Source organism: Haliotis cracherodii, unplaced genomic scaffold (genome assembly GCF_022045235.1).
Source record: "Haliotis cracherodii isolate W230 unplaced genomic scaffold, xgHalCrac1.p SCAF_13, whole genome shotgun sequence".
NCBI lineage: Eukaryota > Metazoa > Mollusca > Gastropoda > Lepetellida > Haliotidae > Haliotis > Haliotis cracherodii.
The window spans coordinates 26,635,799-26,653,860 of NW_027266268.1; the positions used below are offsets into that span (position 1 = coordinate 26,635,799).

An 18,062-nucleotide genomic window follows, 5' to 3' on the forward strand; every position below is an offset into this window, starting at 1 on the left:
ATTCTGAGTACAGCTCATTGTGTTTACACTCATTCTGAGTAAACTCATTTTGTCTACCCTCATTCTGAGTAGAGCTCATTGTGTCTACCCTCATTCTGAGTACAGCTCATTGTGTCTACCCTCATTCTGAGTACAGCTCATTGTGTCTGCAATCATTCTGAGTACAGCTCATTGTGTCTACACTCAATCTGAGTACAGCTCATTGTGGCTACCCCCATCCTTTGTACAGCTCCTTGTGTCTACCCTCATTCTGAGTACAGCTCATTGTGTCTACACTCAATTTGAGTACAGCTCATAGTGTCTACCCCCATTCTGAGTACAGCTCATTGTGTCTCCCCCATTCTGAGAACAGCTCATTGTGTCTACCCCCATTCTGAGTACAGCTCATTGTGTCTACCCTCATTCTGAAAACAGCTCATTGTGTCTATCCTCATTCTGAGTACAGCTCATTGTGTTTACCCTCATTCTGAGTACATCTCATTGTGTCTACCCCATTCTGAGTACAGCTCATTGTGTTTACACTCATTCTGAGTAAACTCATTTTGTCTACCCTCATACTGAGTACAGCTGATTGTGTCTACCCTCATTCTGAGTACAGCTCATTGTGTCTACCCTCATTCTGAGTACAGCTCATTGTGTCTACCCTCATTCTTAGTACAGCTCATTATGTCTACAATCATTCTGAGTACAGCTCATTGTGTCTACACTCAATCTGAGTACAGCTCATTGTGGCTACCCCCATCCTTTGTACAGCTCCTTGTGTCTACCCTCATTCTGAGTACAGCTCATTGTGTCTACACTCAATTTGAGTACAGCTCATTATGTCTACCCCCATTCTGAGTACAGCTCATTGTGTCTCCCCCATTCTGAGTACAGCTCATTCTGTCTACCCTCATTCTGAGTACAGCTCATTGTGTCTACCCTCATTCTGAGTACAGCTCATTGTGTCTACTCTCATTCTGAGTACAGCTCATTGTGTCTACCCCCATTCTGAGTACAGCTCATTGTGTCTACCCTCATACTGAGTACAGCTCATTGTGTCTACACCCATTCTGCTTGCAGCACATTGTGAATAGAGCTCATTGTTTACACCCATTCTGCCTACAGCTCATTCTGCCTTCAGCTCATTGTGTCTACACTCATTCTGACTACAGCTCATTGTGTCTTCACCCATTCTGCCTACAGCTCATTCTGCCTGCAGCTCATTGTGTCTACACTCATTCTAAGTACAGCTCATTGTGTCTACACTCATTCTGAGTGCAGCTCATTGTAATTACACTCATTCTAAGTGCAGCTCATTGTGTCTACACTCATTCTAAGTACAGCTTCTAAGTACAGCTCATTGTGTCTACACACATTCTGACTACAGCTCATTGTGTCTTCACCCATTCTGCCTACAGCTCATTCTGCCTTCAGCTCATCGTGTCTACACTCATTCTATGTACAGCTTATTGTGCCTACAGCTAATTCTTCCTGCAGCTCATTGTGTATACACTCATTCTGCTTGCAGCTCATTGTGTCTACATCCATTCTGTGGACAGCTCATTGTAAATACAGCTCATTGTGTTTACACCCATTCTGCCTACAGCTCATTCTGCCTGCATCTCATTGTGAATAGAGCTCATTGTGTCTACACCCATTCTGAGTGCAGCTCATTGTGTCTACGCTCTTTCTGAGTACAGATCATTGTGTCTACCCCCATTCTGAGTGCAGCTCATTGTGTCTACACTCTTTCTGAGTACAGCTCATTGTGTCTACTCTCATTCTGAGAACAGCTCATTGTGTCTACACTCATTCTGAGTACAGCTCATTGTGCCTACATATATTGTGTCTACAGGTCATTCTGCCTGCAGCTCATTATGGCTTGAGCTTATTGTGTCTTCATCCAATCTGTGTACAGGTCATTTTTCTTGCAGCTCATACTGGCAACAGCTCATTGTGCCTATAAGTCATCCTGCCTACAGCTCATTCTGCCTACGGTTCATTCTGGCTACAGGTCATTCTGCCTGCAGCTCATACTGCCTACATCTCATTGTGCCTACAGGTCATTTTGCCTGCAGCTCATAGTGAAAATCCTTAATAAAATATGGGGTCTTAGGGAATCTTACACGTCTTCACGATCCAACACCCCTTTTCGGTCTTAGGGAAACTTACACGTCTTTACGATCCAACACCCCTTTTCGGTCTTAGGGAAACTTACACGTCTTCACGATCCAACACCCCTTTTCGGTCCTTAGGGAAACTTACACGTCTTTACGTTCCAACACCCCTTTTCGGTCCTTAGGGTTAGCTTGCTTAGGGCAAGGGTTAGCCATAAATTCTTACCTTTTCAAGTGTTAATCCGCTTAATCTTATTGGTCGGTCATGTTGACATAAACAATGGCAGGTGTGCTTTCAAGTAAAGATGAATGGGAGTGTGGACCGCAATTCATTATTCACGTAATTACGCATGTGTGTTAATGGGGTGCCAAAGACCCGCTAAACGAGCACTCGTTACATGTGATAGCGCTCTCGGGCCAGGGGTAAAGCGTCGACTATAATTAACGCAATAATTAGCCAAGCCAGTCAGCAATATTGTTCTTTAGGGCTTCCTACGATTATTTACAGATCGCCGTCACACAGCTGCAATATTGCCGAGTGCGGCATTAAACAACAATCAAGCAAACAAACATTCTGATGGAGTAGTGAATTGTTCTCTTTTCCACCCACTGATATTATTTCACTTATTTCACAAGGCGGATATCTTATATTCAATTGATGATATCAAAGTAGGATTTAAAGATATCAAAAATCACGGATTATTTACAGACCGCCATCATATAGCTGGTAGTAATTGCTGAGTGCGGCGTGAAACAAACAAACATGGACTGACTGACTGAAGGGGCTGGCAGACTAAACAAATAGTGAGAGGGGCTGAATGTGGTGTTCAATATGATACAACTGACTGAAGCGGCAGAGGAATATTTCAAAACAGCCGTTCACAGTAGCCATCTTGAAACTCTGGCTTCAAGCCTGATCCCAAGTATGAGGTACAGCAAACAAATAATTTACATTGCTTCTGATTTCCACGTGCTCTAATGGAGTCTTTCAAAATTTTAACGCCCCTGTAAAAGATTCATTCAGCTAGGCTTGTATACATCTCTAAAAGATAATTACAAATATTGTTTCAACCAAGGATTCCAACTCACAATCTCACTTTTCAAAAACTGTCAGCGCTGCCGACTGCACCACGAACACACGCATAATCGGCAATGTCATTTTCCAAGTCAGACGCTTCCCATGGTATCTTTGAAAAAGGGTCCATTTTCAATGCTTCAACAAATGTACAGGCGTACTGAAACACTTTGTAGTCATCAAATCTCCATGTGGATTCTTTCAAACGCTTGCTTCTCTAAGCAATCTTGGATGGGTTTGTATATATCCGAAATCAAAGACAGACTGGCTTTCTCTAGTCTATATTGGTTTTATATATCCTCATACAACCCAAGCTTTCAATCTTAGCCGTTTTCTTGGAAACGATACGTGTGCTTTTCAATCCTTCGCTGGAATTTGTTTATCATCATTGAAATTATCACATGGGCTGTCCAAACACCCTGGTCCTGGGCAAGCGGAAGAGCACGGTGGCACACTTTAGGGCACCTTCAAACCTATTACTTAACCAACACTTATTGCTTTGTTAGTTTTCTAGAAGACGCTGAATTCCGAGAAGCGTCCAACGCGCCAGCCATCTCCCTTTAAAACAGTTCCAAGTTTCTATGTGGCATCGCAGGTACCATCTGTAGGGAATTTACTTCTTGTTGACTATATCAGGGCTATGACTTTCGACTCACTGTAGATGTGAATTGTCAAACGATTGTTTCACTTCGACTGCTTTATAATCGCCCCAGTGGGCATTCTCGGTTACACTTTGCAAGAGCGGGTGGAGATTCTGTTGTCAGTCAAGGTCCCAGCACTCCAACCGCCCTCATATAGCTGGAATATTGCCGAATGCAGCGTAAAACAACCAACCAACCACTCCATATTTGCAAGAGTGGGTAGAGATGCCATTGTCAGTCAATGTCCCATCACCTAACGGTTTGCAAGAGCGTGTGGATATTCTGGATCAGTCTAGCTTCCAGAACCCCATTTTTGTAAGAGTGGGTACAGGTGCCATTGTCAGTCAATGTCCCAGCACCTAACGTGTGTAGGAGTGGGTGGAGATTCTTCATCATTCTACCTCTCAGAACCCAATGTTTGCAAGAGTGGATGGAGATTCTGTTGTCAGTCTTGGTCCCAGCACACCATGTTTGTAGGAGTGGGTGGAGATTGTGTTGTCAGTCTAGGTCACAGCCCCTATGTTTGTAGGAGTGGGTGGAGATTCTGTTGACACCAGAAATGGGCTTCACACAGTGTACCCATGTTGGGAATCGAACCCGGGTCTTCGGTGTGATAAGCCAACGCTTTAACCACTTGGCTACCTGACCGCCCCCGTGTTTGTAAGAGTGGTTGGAGACTCAGATCCTGATGTTCCAGTTCGTAGGTGAGGTGAGGTGAGGTGAGGTGAGGTGAGGTGAGGTGAGGTGAGATGAAATGGAGTTTAACATCGCGTCCAAGATTATTGCACTTACATAGCAACGTGCATGCACACTGTGTGTGTGTGTGTGTGTGTGTGTGTGTGTGAATGGCGTGCGTTTGTGCGCGCGCTTGTACTAGTCCAGACTGATGCTGATTTATAGTGCTAGCCCACTGAGATACCAAGCCTCAGTTTAACATGAATACCCCACTCAGACACAGTATACTCACTCCGAGCAGATCAGTCCTTGTTTTCGCCCCTTAATGCAGAGCGCCAGACAGGGTAACATCAAGTACCATCTTTTAACGTCATTTGGCATGACAAGGCCGGGAATCGGACCCCGAACCTTCCGCTCTCTGATCGGACACTACCACTAGGTTCCAGTTAGTAAGGAACATAGGATGACCAGAATGAAACAAAGAAACAAGCAACACGGGCAATATGATGAGGCTGGGCAGTATTTATTATGTACAGAAGTCTAAGAAACAATGTTACAATTATTTACCCTTTATACAGTAAGGTTCCGATTAGTGCTAGCTTTTGATCAGGTCTATATAGAATCACCACGGTATAACAAGAACAGCATTATGCAAAGCCAAGTAGAGCCATCCAGCACAGCCTGTACACTGAAGGGCAAGGATTCTTTACAAATTACAAGTTTCTGTCACACTTATACACTGAATACTGCCACCTGTCAAAGTTAGTATATAGATTCAATCATTTTCTACAAATTGTATCAAAAAGACTTTCAATTAGAACCAGTGGACAGAAATTAAACTAAGGATGTGATTTTATCAAGCCTGTAATGACAAACTTGACCACCATCTTTAACAATGGCTGATCAATAGTGGTATCTTATGACATGAAATCAAGGAAAACATATTACAGAAATCTGTAGGTTACTTTAAAAATCTTAATCGATCTCAGCGAAATAAACTGGTGTAAATTACAAGGTAGAATCAAGAGTTCTCTACAACATTAGTAGTGCTACAACAATAAACACAGAGGAATTTCTTTGGCACTGGTCAAATTGGATGATGGAAGCTTAACACTAACAGCAGCACGTGACACTTAGTGTGAATACATGACATCAATGTGTACCCACACAGGACATCGTCATGATACAGCCTTCGGAGAGAGAGCAGATGAACACATGCTGTAAATACCCACAGAATCTCCATCTGTTCAGGGTGGTCCAGCAAATAAATAATGTTTAAGTGAAAGGGTAGACACTAGTGTGTTGGTAAGCTACAATGTCAACCATACCCCTGTTGAACTGAGGTATGGGAATGAAGCAGCACTGACTGCTTGAGTCCGAGCTGGAGCTGGAGCTGGAGCTGGAGCTGGAGCTTCTACAGAAAACATTCATCTCGGAAATAAATCTGAGAACATTCAGGATTTAGAAAACATTGCACAGCACAATATTTTGAAGAAAATATGTATTACAAACACATGTACAGGAAATAATGTAGGTATCTTTTGTGGAAAAGCAATCTTGTGGCATTAGTAACACTTGAAGGAATACTGACAAACAAGTTTGAAGACTAGAAGTGTTACAGTGAGTGTAAAGTGTACCAGTAACAGTCAATACAATTCTTACAGCATCCACGGCCTAATAAAGCATCATACCCAAAACAGGCAGATATGTACACATATTGCAGTGTCTGGCGCTATCATACTGTGAATGCCTACACTGGCATTACAATGACATTTCTAACTTGTTGTAATGCATAGATGAATAATTAAGATGAAATTTGATCGATGAAGATCTGCATTTAAGATAAATTTCTTATTGTTTCCATTAAGTGTTAAAAGACTGAAAAAGTTATTGTCTTAACCTTGATGCCCCTAACCTTGACCTTGATGTCTCCTAACCTTGACATTGATACCCTTTGCAGTGGACAAAAGGAGCATCCTGACTGTGGCCTACTTACAAGTACTGATAAACCCCGTTAATCCAGATAATACCACATAGTGGAAAAACATGCAGCAAAAAACAAGCCTTGAGTACAGTATCATAGGAAAAGAGTAATGCCCCTATTTACATAGACCTTCTTTCCCTGAAAAAAATAATAGCAACATGGCAAAAATAGGATGACAATGTTGCTTTGACAAACGCCTGTGTGTTGAATAGACAAAAATCAGACCCAAAGAAGTAATGAAAAGGCTTCTTTCCGTGACCTCCACGTGACCTTCACCTTGCCTCACAAAGCAATTGTCAGTAAAGTCTACCCTTTAACTTCAACATGGACTTGCGTTAGTTATCAAACATTCCATGCTAGGTTCCAGTACTGAAGCTCCAATGGACATTCTAACAAGTGAGTGAGCATGTATGGTAGCATGTTGGCTTGAGTCATGTCCCAGCAATATGTTGGCAGGGGAAGTAAAGAAAGGGTTTCCTATATTAATCAGACCAAATGCCTCAGCCACCAGGCTATCCCACCACTCCAGCACACATGGTTTTGTGAAACAGGACCTATTTACCACAAGGCGTATATCAGCATGAAGCTCACCCACATTTCCCCAAGCTAACAACCATCTTCCTCAGAACCAGGAAACACACAATCACAAATCTCACATTTTGTACCCAATTGTTGCCTACAGGTAATAATCCTGAACAATGTTCATTACTAACTTCTCAACTCTATCCAGTAACACTGGTATTAATTCTATATGAGCAATTTCACTACTTTGAATACACATAATTCAATGCCAGTCAATTCTGTAAATAGTTTTATCCCAGGTCACAAGGAGGCGAGAATGTCAATGTCATGAGAGAAATGCTTAAAAAACAACAACTGGAATATCACTAGAAGAGAGACTGTGGGGAGACAGGGAGGTCAGACAGATCCGGAGACTATTCACAATCATAAGGAACACATTATCTAAGTATGAGATCTGCAAAACAGGCTGATTGAAAGATAAAAGTTGATATAAGTTGAGTGTACCTTAACCTGCTTCCCATTGGGCCCATACAGAGGTGGTTGACATTCACTGTGGCCGTCAACATTCACCTTGAACAACATTCAACACGACTGTTGACTTTCACAGGGGTTGTCGACTTTTACCGTTGTTGTCAACATTCACTGTGGTCGTCAACATTCACCTTGAACGACATTCAACACGATTGTTGACTTTCACAGGGGTTGTCGACTTTACCGTTGTTTTCAACATTCACTGTGACTGAGTGTTGTGATATTACAGTGTTGTGAAATGTAGTGGTCGACAGTCACAATTTGAAGCAGACTGTGACATAAAAAAGGTTGTCCACCTCAGATGCACACCCTTGACACACTGACAGAGAAGTGAAAACAACAAAAACAATCAATTTGTTTCATATTTTAAATTTTTGGGGAAGGAGCAATTGTAAAACAAAATTGGTGTGGCCTGAACAGTGTAGCCCCACAGCATGGAGAAAGAAACACTATCCAATCAAAGATCCCCATTTACAGATTAATCATGGCCGTATACAACTGTTTCTCTCCATTAGACTCAGAAGTCCAGGCAATGGGCTAGAAATCACACTAGAACTCATTCCATTAAGTGATGACTCAGCACAATGTCTATTTTTACCACGCAGAACTCTTACAGACATATATTTTCAAAATTATTATTAAATATTATTACTAAGGTTAAGGTTACAATTGAAGACACTGATCTAATAGATAACAGATTGAGCAGTTGCCCTCAAGTATAATCAGAGATGTCTCATTAAAGTAAAGGGTCACAGTCTCATAAGTAATAGGTTGGTGAAAAAACCCAGAACTATCAGCAATGTCCTGAAATGGAGATGAGCTGATACACTTGTTGGAAATGAATTGCTCTCAGACAGTGACATCATAAGGGGACAAAGATACACAATGACTGACAGTGGACAAAGAGCCCTACCAGCAACCATGCTGCATCTCTAACAGAGGCATGATAATGGTAGTTAGAGTGCGTTGATCACTTTGTGGAGTGAGCGAGTATGGTATTGCACCGCCTGTAGGACTATTCCAGCAACATCATGGCGGGGGACACCAGAAATGGGCTTCACACACTGTACCCATCGAACCTGGGTCTTTGGCGTGAGCAGCAAATGCTTTAACCAGGGATGAGAACGGATATTTTCGTTTCCAGCTGAAACTTCTTTGCAAAGGAGCATGGTCCATAATTTGTGGGAGTTTATGAGGGAAAGCCATCAGATTTTAAGAAATTTGTTGTCACTAAGACTTGTGGAAATTTGCGGATCCGCGGACGATTCTCACCCCTGTTTAACCACAAGGCTACCGCACCGTTCCCCCTTTGTTGAAGGGGCCCAAATGGGTTGAGACGGAATAAACAAAGTATACAATAATTATCATTACACATACAAATGTTGCACCTTCATCACAGATCAATGCAGTAGAAAGACCCTACTGACGATTTCAAACAAACAGCAGAAAGCTCTAGCAAACGACTATATACACACTGCTGAGAGGAACGGCTCGGGTATATAGATCTGTTCAGGAGTTCAGCTTCTTGACATCTGCTTTTTGCAAATGTTAGACAATTGCACAACGTGATCAAGTAAAACAAGTTGTAAACATTAGCAATAAAAATAAGAACATTTCGTTCTCTAGGATTTAACTTACAATTTAGCGCAGATGACCTACATTAGTTCAGGTATTCTACATATTAGTGTAGATAACTTACAATTTAGTGCAGGTGACCTAGATATTGTTGAAGTGAGTAAACTTAGACCACAATTTTCATCTTTGACGAAAAGCAGGAGTGTTTTGTACATGATAAGTACCCAAGAATAAAAAACAACTCGTTTCTTCTTCCTCATTAGCTAATTAAGGGTAAGGCTTAATTACGATGCCTCATTCACAGAAATCATGCATTTTGCGAACCCATATTGTTGCATAGCACAGGTAAAAGCCACACTGATGGACAAGCAAGTATTTGCAGGAAGGAAAGGGAAATGTCAGAGTGAGGTCACTGACCTCATGCTTTGTATACAATCAGGAAGGACGATATTGATCTAGGTTATATCGACGTAACAATGTAGGAATCTTTCTCCCCGTATAAACAAATAATATACAGTGATAACAGCTTCTGCAGAGAGTAACAGGCAGGGAGTCTTCAGTCCGCAACTCTAGTGCAGGCAACTTTACAATACGCTTTGTGATATATTATCAGTCAGTCAAGCAGTGGCCCAACTACTCCATGTGGATGAGTGTTAGAGTGTCAGTGTCGGTGGGTGGGTGGGTTTATGAGTATCTGTGAGTGGGTAAGATAGGTAGTGAGTGAGTGAGTGAGAAGGGTTTAACTTATTATTCTAGCCACATGACAGTAGGGGGCACCAAAATGGGCTTCACACATTTTACCCATACGGGCAATTGAACAGGGTCTTCAGCATGGATGCCCATGAAGATCCGGGTTAGAATAGGTCTTCAGCAACCCATGCTTGCTGCTTGTCGTAAGAGCCGACAAACGGGATCGGGTGGTCTGGCTCGCTGACCTGGTTGATGCATGTTATCGTATACCAGTTGCGTAGATCGATGCTCATGACATCAATCACTGGATTTTCTGGTCCAGTCTCCATTATTTACGGACCGTCGTCATATAGCTGGAATACTGTTGAGTGAGGCATTAAACAGAAACAAAACTTGTCTAGTGAGTGAGGGTGTGTGGATGTCTGGAAGATTGAGTTAATGGGTGGGTGGCAATATTGTGAGACTGACACTGAGTTACATCCAACTTGGCGGGAGGGTGGTACTCGGTGGATGGGTGGAATATGTGTGGGTGGGTCGGTGGTAGGGTGTGGATGAGAGGGAGAGATTGATGGGGGTTTGGGAGTAGGAGTAGGTGGGTGTTTGGATGCTAGTGTATTTTACTTCAACATTCCAGCCACATGGTAGATAATGTCCTGGGCTTGTCATCGCAACACACACTATTGAACACATCTGCTCTGTCATAGCAGCTAAAAACATGCTGATGTTTTAAATGATGATATGTCACAGATGGCTGTCAAGTCAATTTTATTGACAGTGAGAGTGATTATGATTTTCATGTACAAAATGAATTCACTTTCTCGAAATCTAATTCCAAAATCCTTTCAGGTTCTGATAAGTTTACAAACACATAAAAACAAAGCCCAGACACTGTCTGTTGTCGTTCAGAACAAGCCCTCAAGCAAACAATGAAAGTATGACAGGAGCAAGTGTCAATAAGGTGCACCAACATAGTGATGAAAGAAAGGAGTTTGGTTTGGTTATGGTCAAGTTGCATACATTCAGTACTTGCTGGACAAACCAAGGATCATGATTTTAGTGGATCTGCTATTCCAACCCACACTGAAACTCTGACTTAGACTACACTTAAAAGTGGGTCCAAAGTGTCAGATGGATGTCCGAAGAAACACCAAAGGCAATCCAACAGGGAGTCAAACCTGGACTTTCTAGGTGAAGGAGCAAGTGCATGAAACATTAGGCTACCTTACCAGTACACCAGGACAGGCCAAGGCTGAGTCCAGCAGGGAGTCAAACCTGGACCGTCTAGGTGAAGGAGCAAGTGCATGAACCATGAGGCTACCCTACCAAACCACCCAATGTCACCAACACAAGACATTGTTGCTACTGGGCTAACCACAAAAGCTGTATGTTACCAGATGCCTGCACTGCCGGGGAGGAATCATTAACAAGCACAAACAGTAATGATTTAAATAATATAGCATCACAAATTACAGCATGATATTATACACAACTGCATCCTCGTCAACTAAGAAGTTATGTGCATGCTGTACATGACACAGAGCTAAAACAAGATCACAAGGGAAGGACAAAGGGCTAAAAGCAACTCTATGTTGTCGGGATACCAACGTGTACATTCCTCAGTAGGGGATATTCCGGTAGTGTGTATGCTGTCCATATATATTTCTACATTAGACAAATGTCTATCAAGACTGTTGACTTCAGTCAACACAATAAAGGCCTTTTTTCTTAATCAAGTTGTGTAGATACTAAAACAATATGATGTTGTGAAAATGATGTTTTGAAGAATTTCACAACATGACAAGAATTCAACATATTAATCATCCAGCTACATAAAAGCACGTGCTCAATTCAATTCATCGTTACAGAGGTGCCTTCCTTTTTTCAAATTTGAGTGCATAATTCTATCAAATTTCTCGGCCTTCATTGGAAGAGCATCACTACTATAGAGTTACTTCCCCTACTTTCACAGGCTTCTCCAGCAGTCAACAGGTGCCCTTTGCTGTATCCCGACTGAATGCTGATCATCTGTGCAGGCAGCAGCAGCAACAACAACAGCGTACAGCAAGCAAGCATAAGTACATTAGTATCAAATATATACAACATGAATGACTACATATATCAAACAGATTAAAAAGGTATAAAGTGTACCTTGATCGTTTAAAAAAGTTGATCTGTTTATCTCCAGCCAGAGAATTTGATTGCACGATTTAATCATCAGCGTAACATGAACCTCTCCCCAAACTACAGTCGGAGATGAAGCCGAAAGACAGCCCTTTGATGTTGCAGCATTAATATCCAATCTGACCACCAACACATGGTAAACAGCACACAATGTAAATGCATTGTCAGCAGTCTTCTAATATCTGTTACCAAAGAGCTGCCTTTCAAACATCAGCAAGATTAAACCTTACTCCATCATTCAAATCTACATCAAGAGGCAACTGTCTTCATTCAATCCTCTTTTGTCCATTATCAATACGTTTCCTCGACAACTGTGTGACTCTTGTATACGTACATTCTTTCTAGAAAACTACAGAACACATTTATATCAAATCGCATCCTTCTTCGGTCTTGCTCAGGGTCCATGATGTTGCGGTCAGCATTTGAAGCAGGTGTTATACATGATGTTGATGAAGCTGGGTGGGTGATGTGTTGCAGGGTTAACTCAATGCAGTGTTGGACTCCGATGGGTAATCTCACCGCGTGAAGTAATGACACCATCAACCCTACCCTACATAGATCTGACTGACCTAGTTACTAGATGAAGCAGATGGACACTGGACAGCAATGGCGTGACACAGCATCATGGACCGTGGACTGTAGTGGGAGAGGCTGAAGCTGCTTCAGGCAGATACTGCCCAGTGGAAGGTATCATCAGTCATCTCCTGTACCCACAAGGTCACAAGGTGAATCTTACTAGCTTACGAACTGATGCAACCCTGTCCCGTACAAGGTCATAAGATGCATCTATGTAGCTTGATAATTGATGCAATCACAAGGTGAATGTTACGTAGCTGTGTAACCGATGACAACGCAAGCTAGGGCTTCTCCATCACCTGATGGGCCTGCGCAGGCATCTGACTGATTGCAAGCATGGAGCTGTGGACTGACCACCTGAAAGATGACCTAGGTTACCTTGTCACCTGATGATAGTACTTTCACACATTCCAAGTCGGCTCTCAGTCTGTTAAAACAGGACGGTGCATTTTCTAGCATGGCTTGATGAAGGAACTATGGAGACGGTCTGTTCCAAACACTAGTGGGATTTGCCCGCTCCAGACACCTCAATGTTCTCCTGGTTATGAAACACGACACTCAATCAGCAGCTTGCATCCTGGAGATCTCGTTTTAACAACCGACAGTGACATCTTTCAGGTCTGTGAACTAGAGTAATGCTATATGGTGTGCTAGACTTGATCCTGATCGTACAGGTGGACCTCTATGTAGGATGTCGGCACAAAGCCCTCGGAGGTATCGTCCCGCTTGACCCGCGTCCACCCGTCGCCCTGGTCAGCCTCTATGATGTTGAACTCTTCATTCTCCAGCATGGAGATCGACCCTTCGCTGCTTCCTGAAAACCACAGCAACAGGGTGAGTTTATTTGGGAGAGGTAAGGTAAAGTGAAATGGGGTTAATGTCATGTTAAAGACTATTGCACTTATATAGCGACGTGCATGCGTGTGCGTGTCTTCCTGTATTAGTCCGAACTATTGCCAGTCTTATAGTGCTAGCCCACTGGGAAACCATGCTGCAGTTCAACATGGACACTCCACTCACACACAGTATACTGACTCCGAGCCAACCAGTCCTTGTCTTGTCCCCAAACTACTGAGTGTCAGGCAGGACAAAAACAACTACCTTCTTTTAACGTCTATTGGCATGACGTCTCCGGGCAGATGCTGTTTCAACAAGACCATGGAGGCGGTCTTATTTAGGAGGACTGTGTTTTCTGCTGTCTAATGACAGATGGTCAACACGTGTACATAAAGATAAATCAGCATCAAGCTACTTTGGTACGGATGTTGTGATGAAAGTTGGCATGGGCTTTGCTACAGTTGTAGAACTCACCATCAAAAGGATATAATGCCCGACAGGTTCCGATGATAGGAAACGTTTCAAACTCATCCTCCCCCTCCTCATCTCCATCAATAGGCCTGAAACAGAAGGTCAGTATGAGACGTTAGCAGTGAGAGGGAGGCAGTTTCATATTACGATACAGTGAAGTTTCCACACAGAAACATAAATATCAGAGGTACATATCATATGTAAGGTTCAGCTAGATGTTTGTTTTCTATGGATGTGAAATGAACATTGCAAATATTCAGAGTAACATTTGTATCAACATCAAAACAATTGTTATCGTTAATAATTCTTGGAATACTACCTCTATTACATCACTGCCATAATATTGTATTCAGGCTGCGACCACACTAAAACTAAAAAATCAGATTTTCATCAGAAGTCCTCCTCACTGTCAACTATACATCATTAGTCGTATCCCTAATAGCACTCTGGACGACCTCTTCCATGTCTAAATGACTTCATTTCCTTTCTAGATGTCATTTCCGGTCTCTCAAAGGTCATAAAGGTGTCATCTATGACGTCACTTCCGGTATTGGTTCCGGTCGTGACGTCACTTATTCCACTTGTGATGTCACTTCAAGTCAGGAGGAAAGCCCGAAGTGATTCAGGTCTCAGAAGTTACCACTTTGGTGAAACCCTCAAGCTCGGGTGTGCTGCTTACAAATCTAGAAACATTACCAGGGCGAACCAGGATTCAAACCCACGGCAAACTGCGGCACCTTAGACGACTGGGCATCCCATGCCCCAACAGCACCATGACGTGACAGACACTGACAGCATATACTTACGCATACACATTATGCTGCAGGTTTGGTGTTCCTGGCTCGGAGACCTGCTGTTGACTGGCTGGGGTACTGCCATCTGACACACTTGGGGACAGCGACTCGTTAGACGTACTGTGGCGCCGATGTTTACCATCTGCCTCACCTAGATAATTCTGGAACACATAACACAAACACTCTTTTCATCACTCAGTATGTCCACACTACCTAGTAAGTTGAATGCTGACTTTCGTGGAACCTCGATAGCCTGGAAATAATTCAGGGACAATGTTGAACATGAAACTCATTATTGCCGGACACTTGTTTATCCAAACAACTAATTTCAGCAAGCAATTCATCTCTACGAACACAGTAGGTAGATTTACGTAGTCAGTAGTGATGGATATTGGCCTTTTCTATAGCCATAAATTGCAATAATGATTCATGTATTGCGATACATACCACAATATATTGCATGCCTTCTTTCATTTGTAATTTGTAACAAAATAATAAAAAAGGTCACATACATCTCACTTCCCCTGCAGTTTTTTGACAACTTTGTAGTAGTCCACCATTTTGTTGGATGTTACTCTGGCCACAACACAAACGTAATAGACAGATCCTATACAGGAGGCTGGTCGTGAATAATTGGGCTTCTTCGATCACAGGAATCAGATGCTAATTTCATAATTTCAACTGAAGTTGTCACTGATGTACATTTTGCCAACAAGATGAAATATGCATGATTTTGAAAAACCCAATATACACCAGTATTTTCCAAACATATTGTCGGAAGTATTCATACGACAATCCTTAAGAACTCTCCAGTATAATGTTATATGTTTCAGGACCTACTGATTGACGAGAGTGATCTAACTGACGTGTCTGTGTGTCCACCTGCCCCCTGTGTCTGTACTTGGAATCATATTGTTTAAATGGCATCAACGTGTTTTCACTCACCTCAAACTTTTGCAGATCTTGCCGTAGATCATCTATCTTTTGAGCATTTTCTTCTATTTTCTTATCTAAGGTACTTGGATCTCCTAGAGCCGGGTTGTTTGCATAAACATCTTTCATCTTCAACATGCCTTCCCTGTAACAGCAAGCCATGTATACAGTCAAACACCGTTGTGTGGAAGTTGAGAGACCTATGTCAATACTGAGGTTCCACACAACCGAAAATGATAAATAAAGAAGGAACATGCAGGGACAATGCTTTTACTTCGAGACAACAGTAAGTTTGACACAACAGTGTTTCACTGTAATCTCAAGGTATCCCTGTAAAGGCAAGTCCCATGTAATCTCAAGTTGAACTTTATAGCTATCCCTGTAAAGGCAAGTCCCACATAATCTCAAGCTGAATTATAGCTATCCCTGTAACAGCAAGTCCTATATAATCTCAAGTTGAAACAAAGCTATCCCTGTAACAGCAAGTGCTATATAATCTCAAGTTGAAACAAAGCTATCCCTGTAACAGCAAGTCCTATATAATCTCAAGTTGAAACAAAGCTATCTCTGTAACAGCAAGTCCTATATAATCTCAAGTTGAAACAAAGCTAACCCTGTAACAGTTTAACTCTACATTACCTCTGTCTGTCCTACCCCCAAGGACTACCACAACCCTACAGTTCCTCTCTGCCTGTCTTACCCCCAAGGACTACCACCCTCCCACAACCCTAGAGCACCTTTCTGCCTGTTCTTTGGCCATTTCCTTCTTGATTGCATCAATCTTCTGCTGCAGCTTCTTCCGACGCTGATTGGGAGGCAGGTCACTGAAGTCTTCCTTTGGGTCATCCACCTGAAGACAATCAAACCAGTCATATCTCACTCTAAACTGGTCAATATCCATGTAAACGCCCACCATCAAGCAGATATGTCACAAGTATCTTTAACAAATCATTCCTAACAAAACATTTTGTATTTACCACAAAGCATGTCATTCACATAACAATACTCTACATGATCATTAAGCAAAGCGAAATAAGCTGCTAAATTTGCGTTCTTTATCTGTGGGATCATGCCATGTTACACAAAATTACTCAATGTTAATTTCATGGCAGGTCACAATTCATATACAATGATATGGCTGTATGTCACTGAAATGACCGCACATCATCATCACCATCATCATTCCTAAAGGACAACTGTATTAATGACAATGCCACAACGAGGTCAAGGGACCTCATACTAGCATCTACCACTGATAACCCTCAACATGCACGCATGCAATACCAAAGCATACCACAGCATGCAATTTCTACCACTGCTGTTTATAACCACCTAAAACCGTTTTGGTATTCCACTTACTCATTTGTAAGCACGAGACAGCGATTAAGCTGTCTATACTGTTTCATTACAAAATGTTATCAGATGAAATACTTAAATTAATCTTTTTGTTCTGTTTGTTGTTTAAGACCGCACTCAGCAATATTCCAGCTATATGACGGCGATCTGTAAATAATCAAGTCTGGACCAGACAATCCAGTGATTGACATCACAAGCATCAATCCATGCAGTTGGGATACGATGACATCCATCAACCAAGTCAGCGAGCCTGACCACCCGATCCCGTTAGTCACCTCTTATGACAAGCATAGTTGCCGTTTAGGGCAAGAATGGGTTGCTGAAGACCTATTCTACCCCGGATCTCCACCGGTCAGTTAAATTAATCAGTAGATCATAAAGAGCATTTACTGAGCACAGCAAAAATGTAAATAAATATCCCAGGCATTGATTAAATGTCCAGTGAATGGTGCCTCAGTCCATCAAATATCAAACCTGGACACTTGCTTAGGAAAAGTAAAGCATATCCTGCAAATGTAACACATTAAATCAACAAAAAATAATTCCAGGCAAAAAAAACCCACTGCGAGCCTAAGGACAATGTAATGTTCTGTTATGGACAACATGCAGAAAACACTGGTGAGAACGCAGGGAATGTTAAGTAGCCTCTTACACCAGTGTGAGGACAGGGTTGAGGAAGTCAACCTGACCCGCCTACTTGTGAAGTCAAGTGTTGATATTGTGCAGCAACACTCCGATGACCACATGGCTTGATTTACAGCTTCTGGCACAATAACAATACTCACTCTCTAATTGCACCTTGTAAACAAAGTCGTACCAAATAGTTGTCACATACTGTTCTCGCTTAGAATTCATAGCCTGAACTTCATGTAATACAAATTGATTTCGTTATTTGTCAAGTAAACTGTAGTCTTCCATATTACAGAGCACCATGTTATCAAGACATTAATCCATCCTCGTGGACAGTTGACATTAATGTATAGTTGCATGTTAAGTCAAATTATCATTTACACAAGCATATTTGTCAACTGTGGTTTGTATTCTGACTTTATGACTGCCCCGTGGCCTAGTGGACAGAGCGTCCGCCTGGAGAATGGAAAGTCAATGGTTCGCGTCCTTGGC

The 18,062-nt window shown here is 42.1% G+C and overlaps 1 protein-coding gene across 1 annotated transcript in view; it reads right to left on the reverse strand.

The window, feature by feature from the left end:
- Window positions 1–13,199: 13,199 nt before the first annotated feature.
- The window catches only part of LOC139458563 (cdc42-interacting protein 4 homolog), a 29,056-nt gene continuing 24,193 nt past the window's right edge, over window positions 13,200–18,062 (reverse strand). Inside the window, exons 9-14 of the mRNA XM_071239991.1 lie at window positions 17,690–17,700; window positions 16,322–16,434; window positions 15,597–15,729; window positions 14,664–14,812; window positions 13,861–13,946; window positions 13,200–13,363 (exon numbers count right to left, since the gene is read on the reverse strand). Of these exons, the coding sequence (XP_071096092.1) occupies window positions 13,200–13,363; window positions 13,861–13,946; window positions 14,664–14,812; window positions 15,597–15,729; window positions 16,322–16,434; window positions 17,690–17,700 (656 nt within the window). The remainder of the gene's footprint in view (window positions 13,364–13,860; window positions 13,947–14,663; window positions 14,813–15,596; window positions 15,730–16,321; window positions 16,435–17,689; window positions 17,701–18,062) is intronic.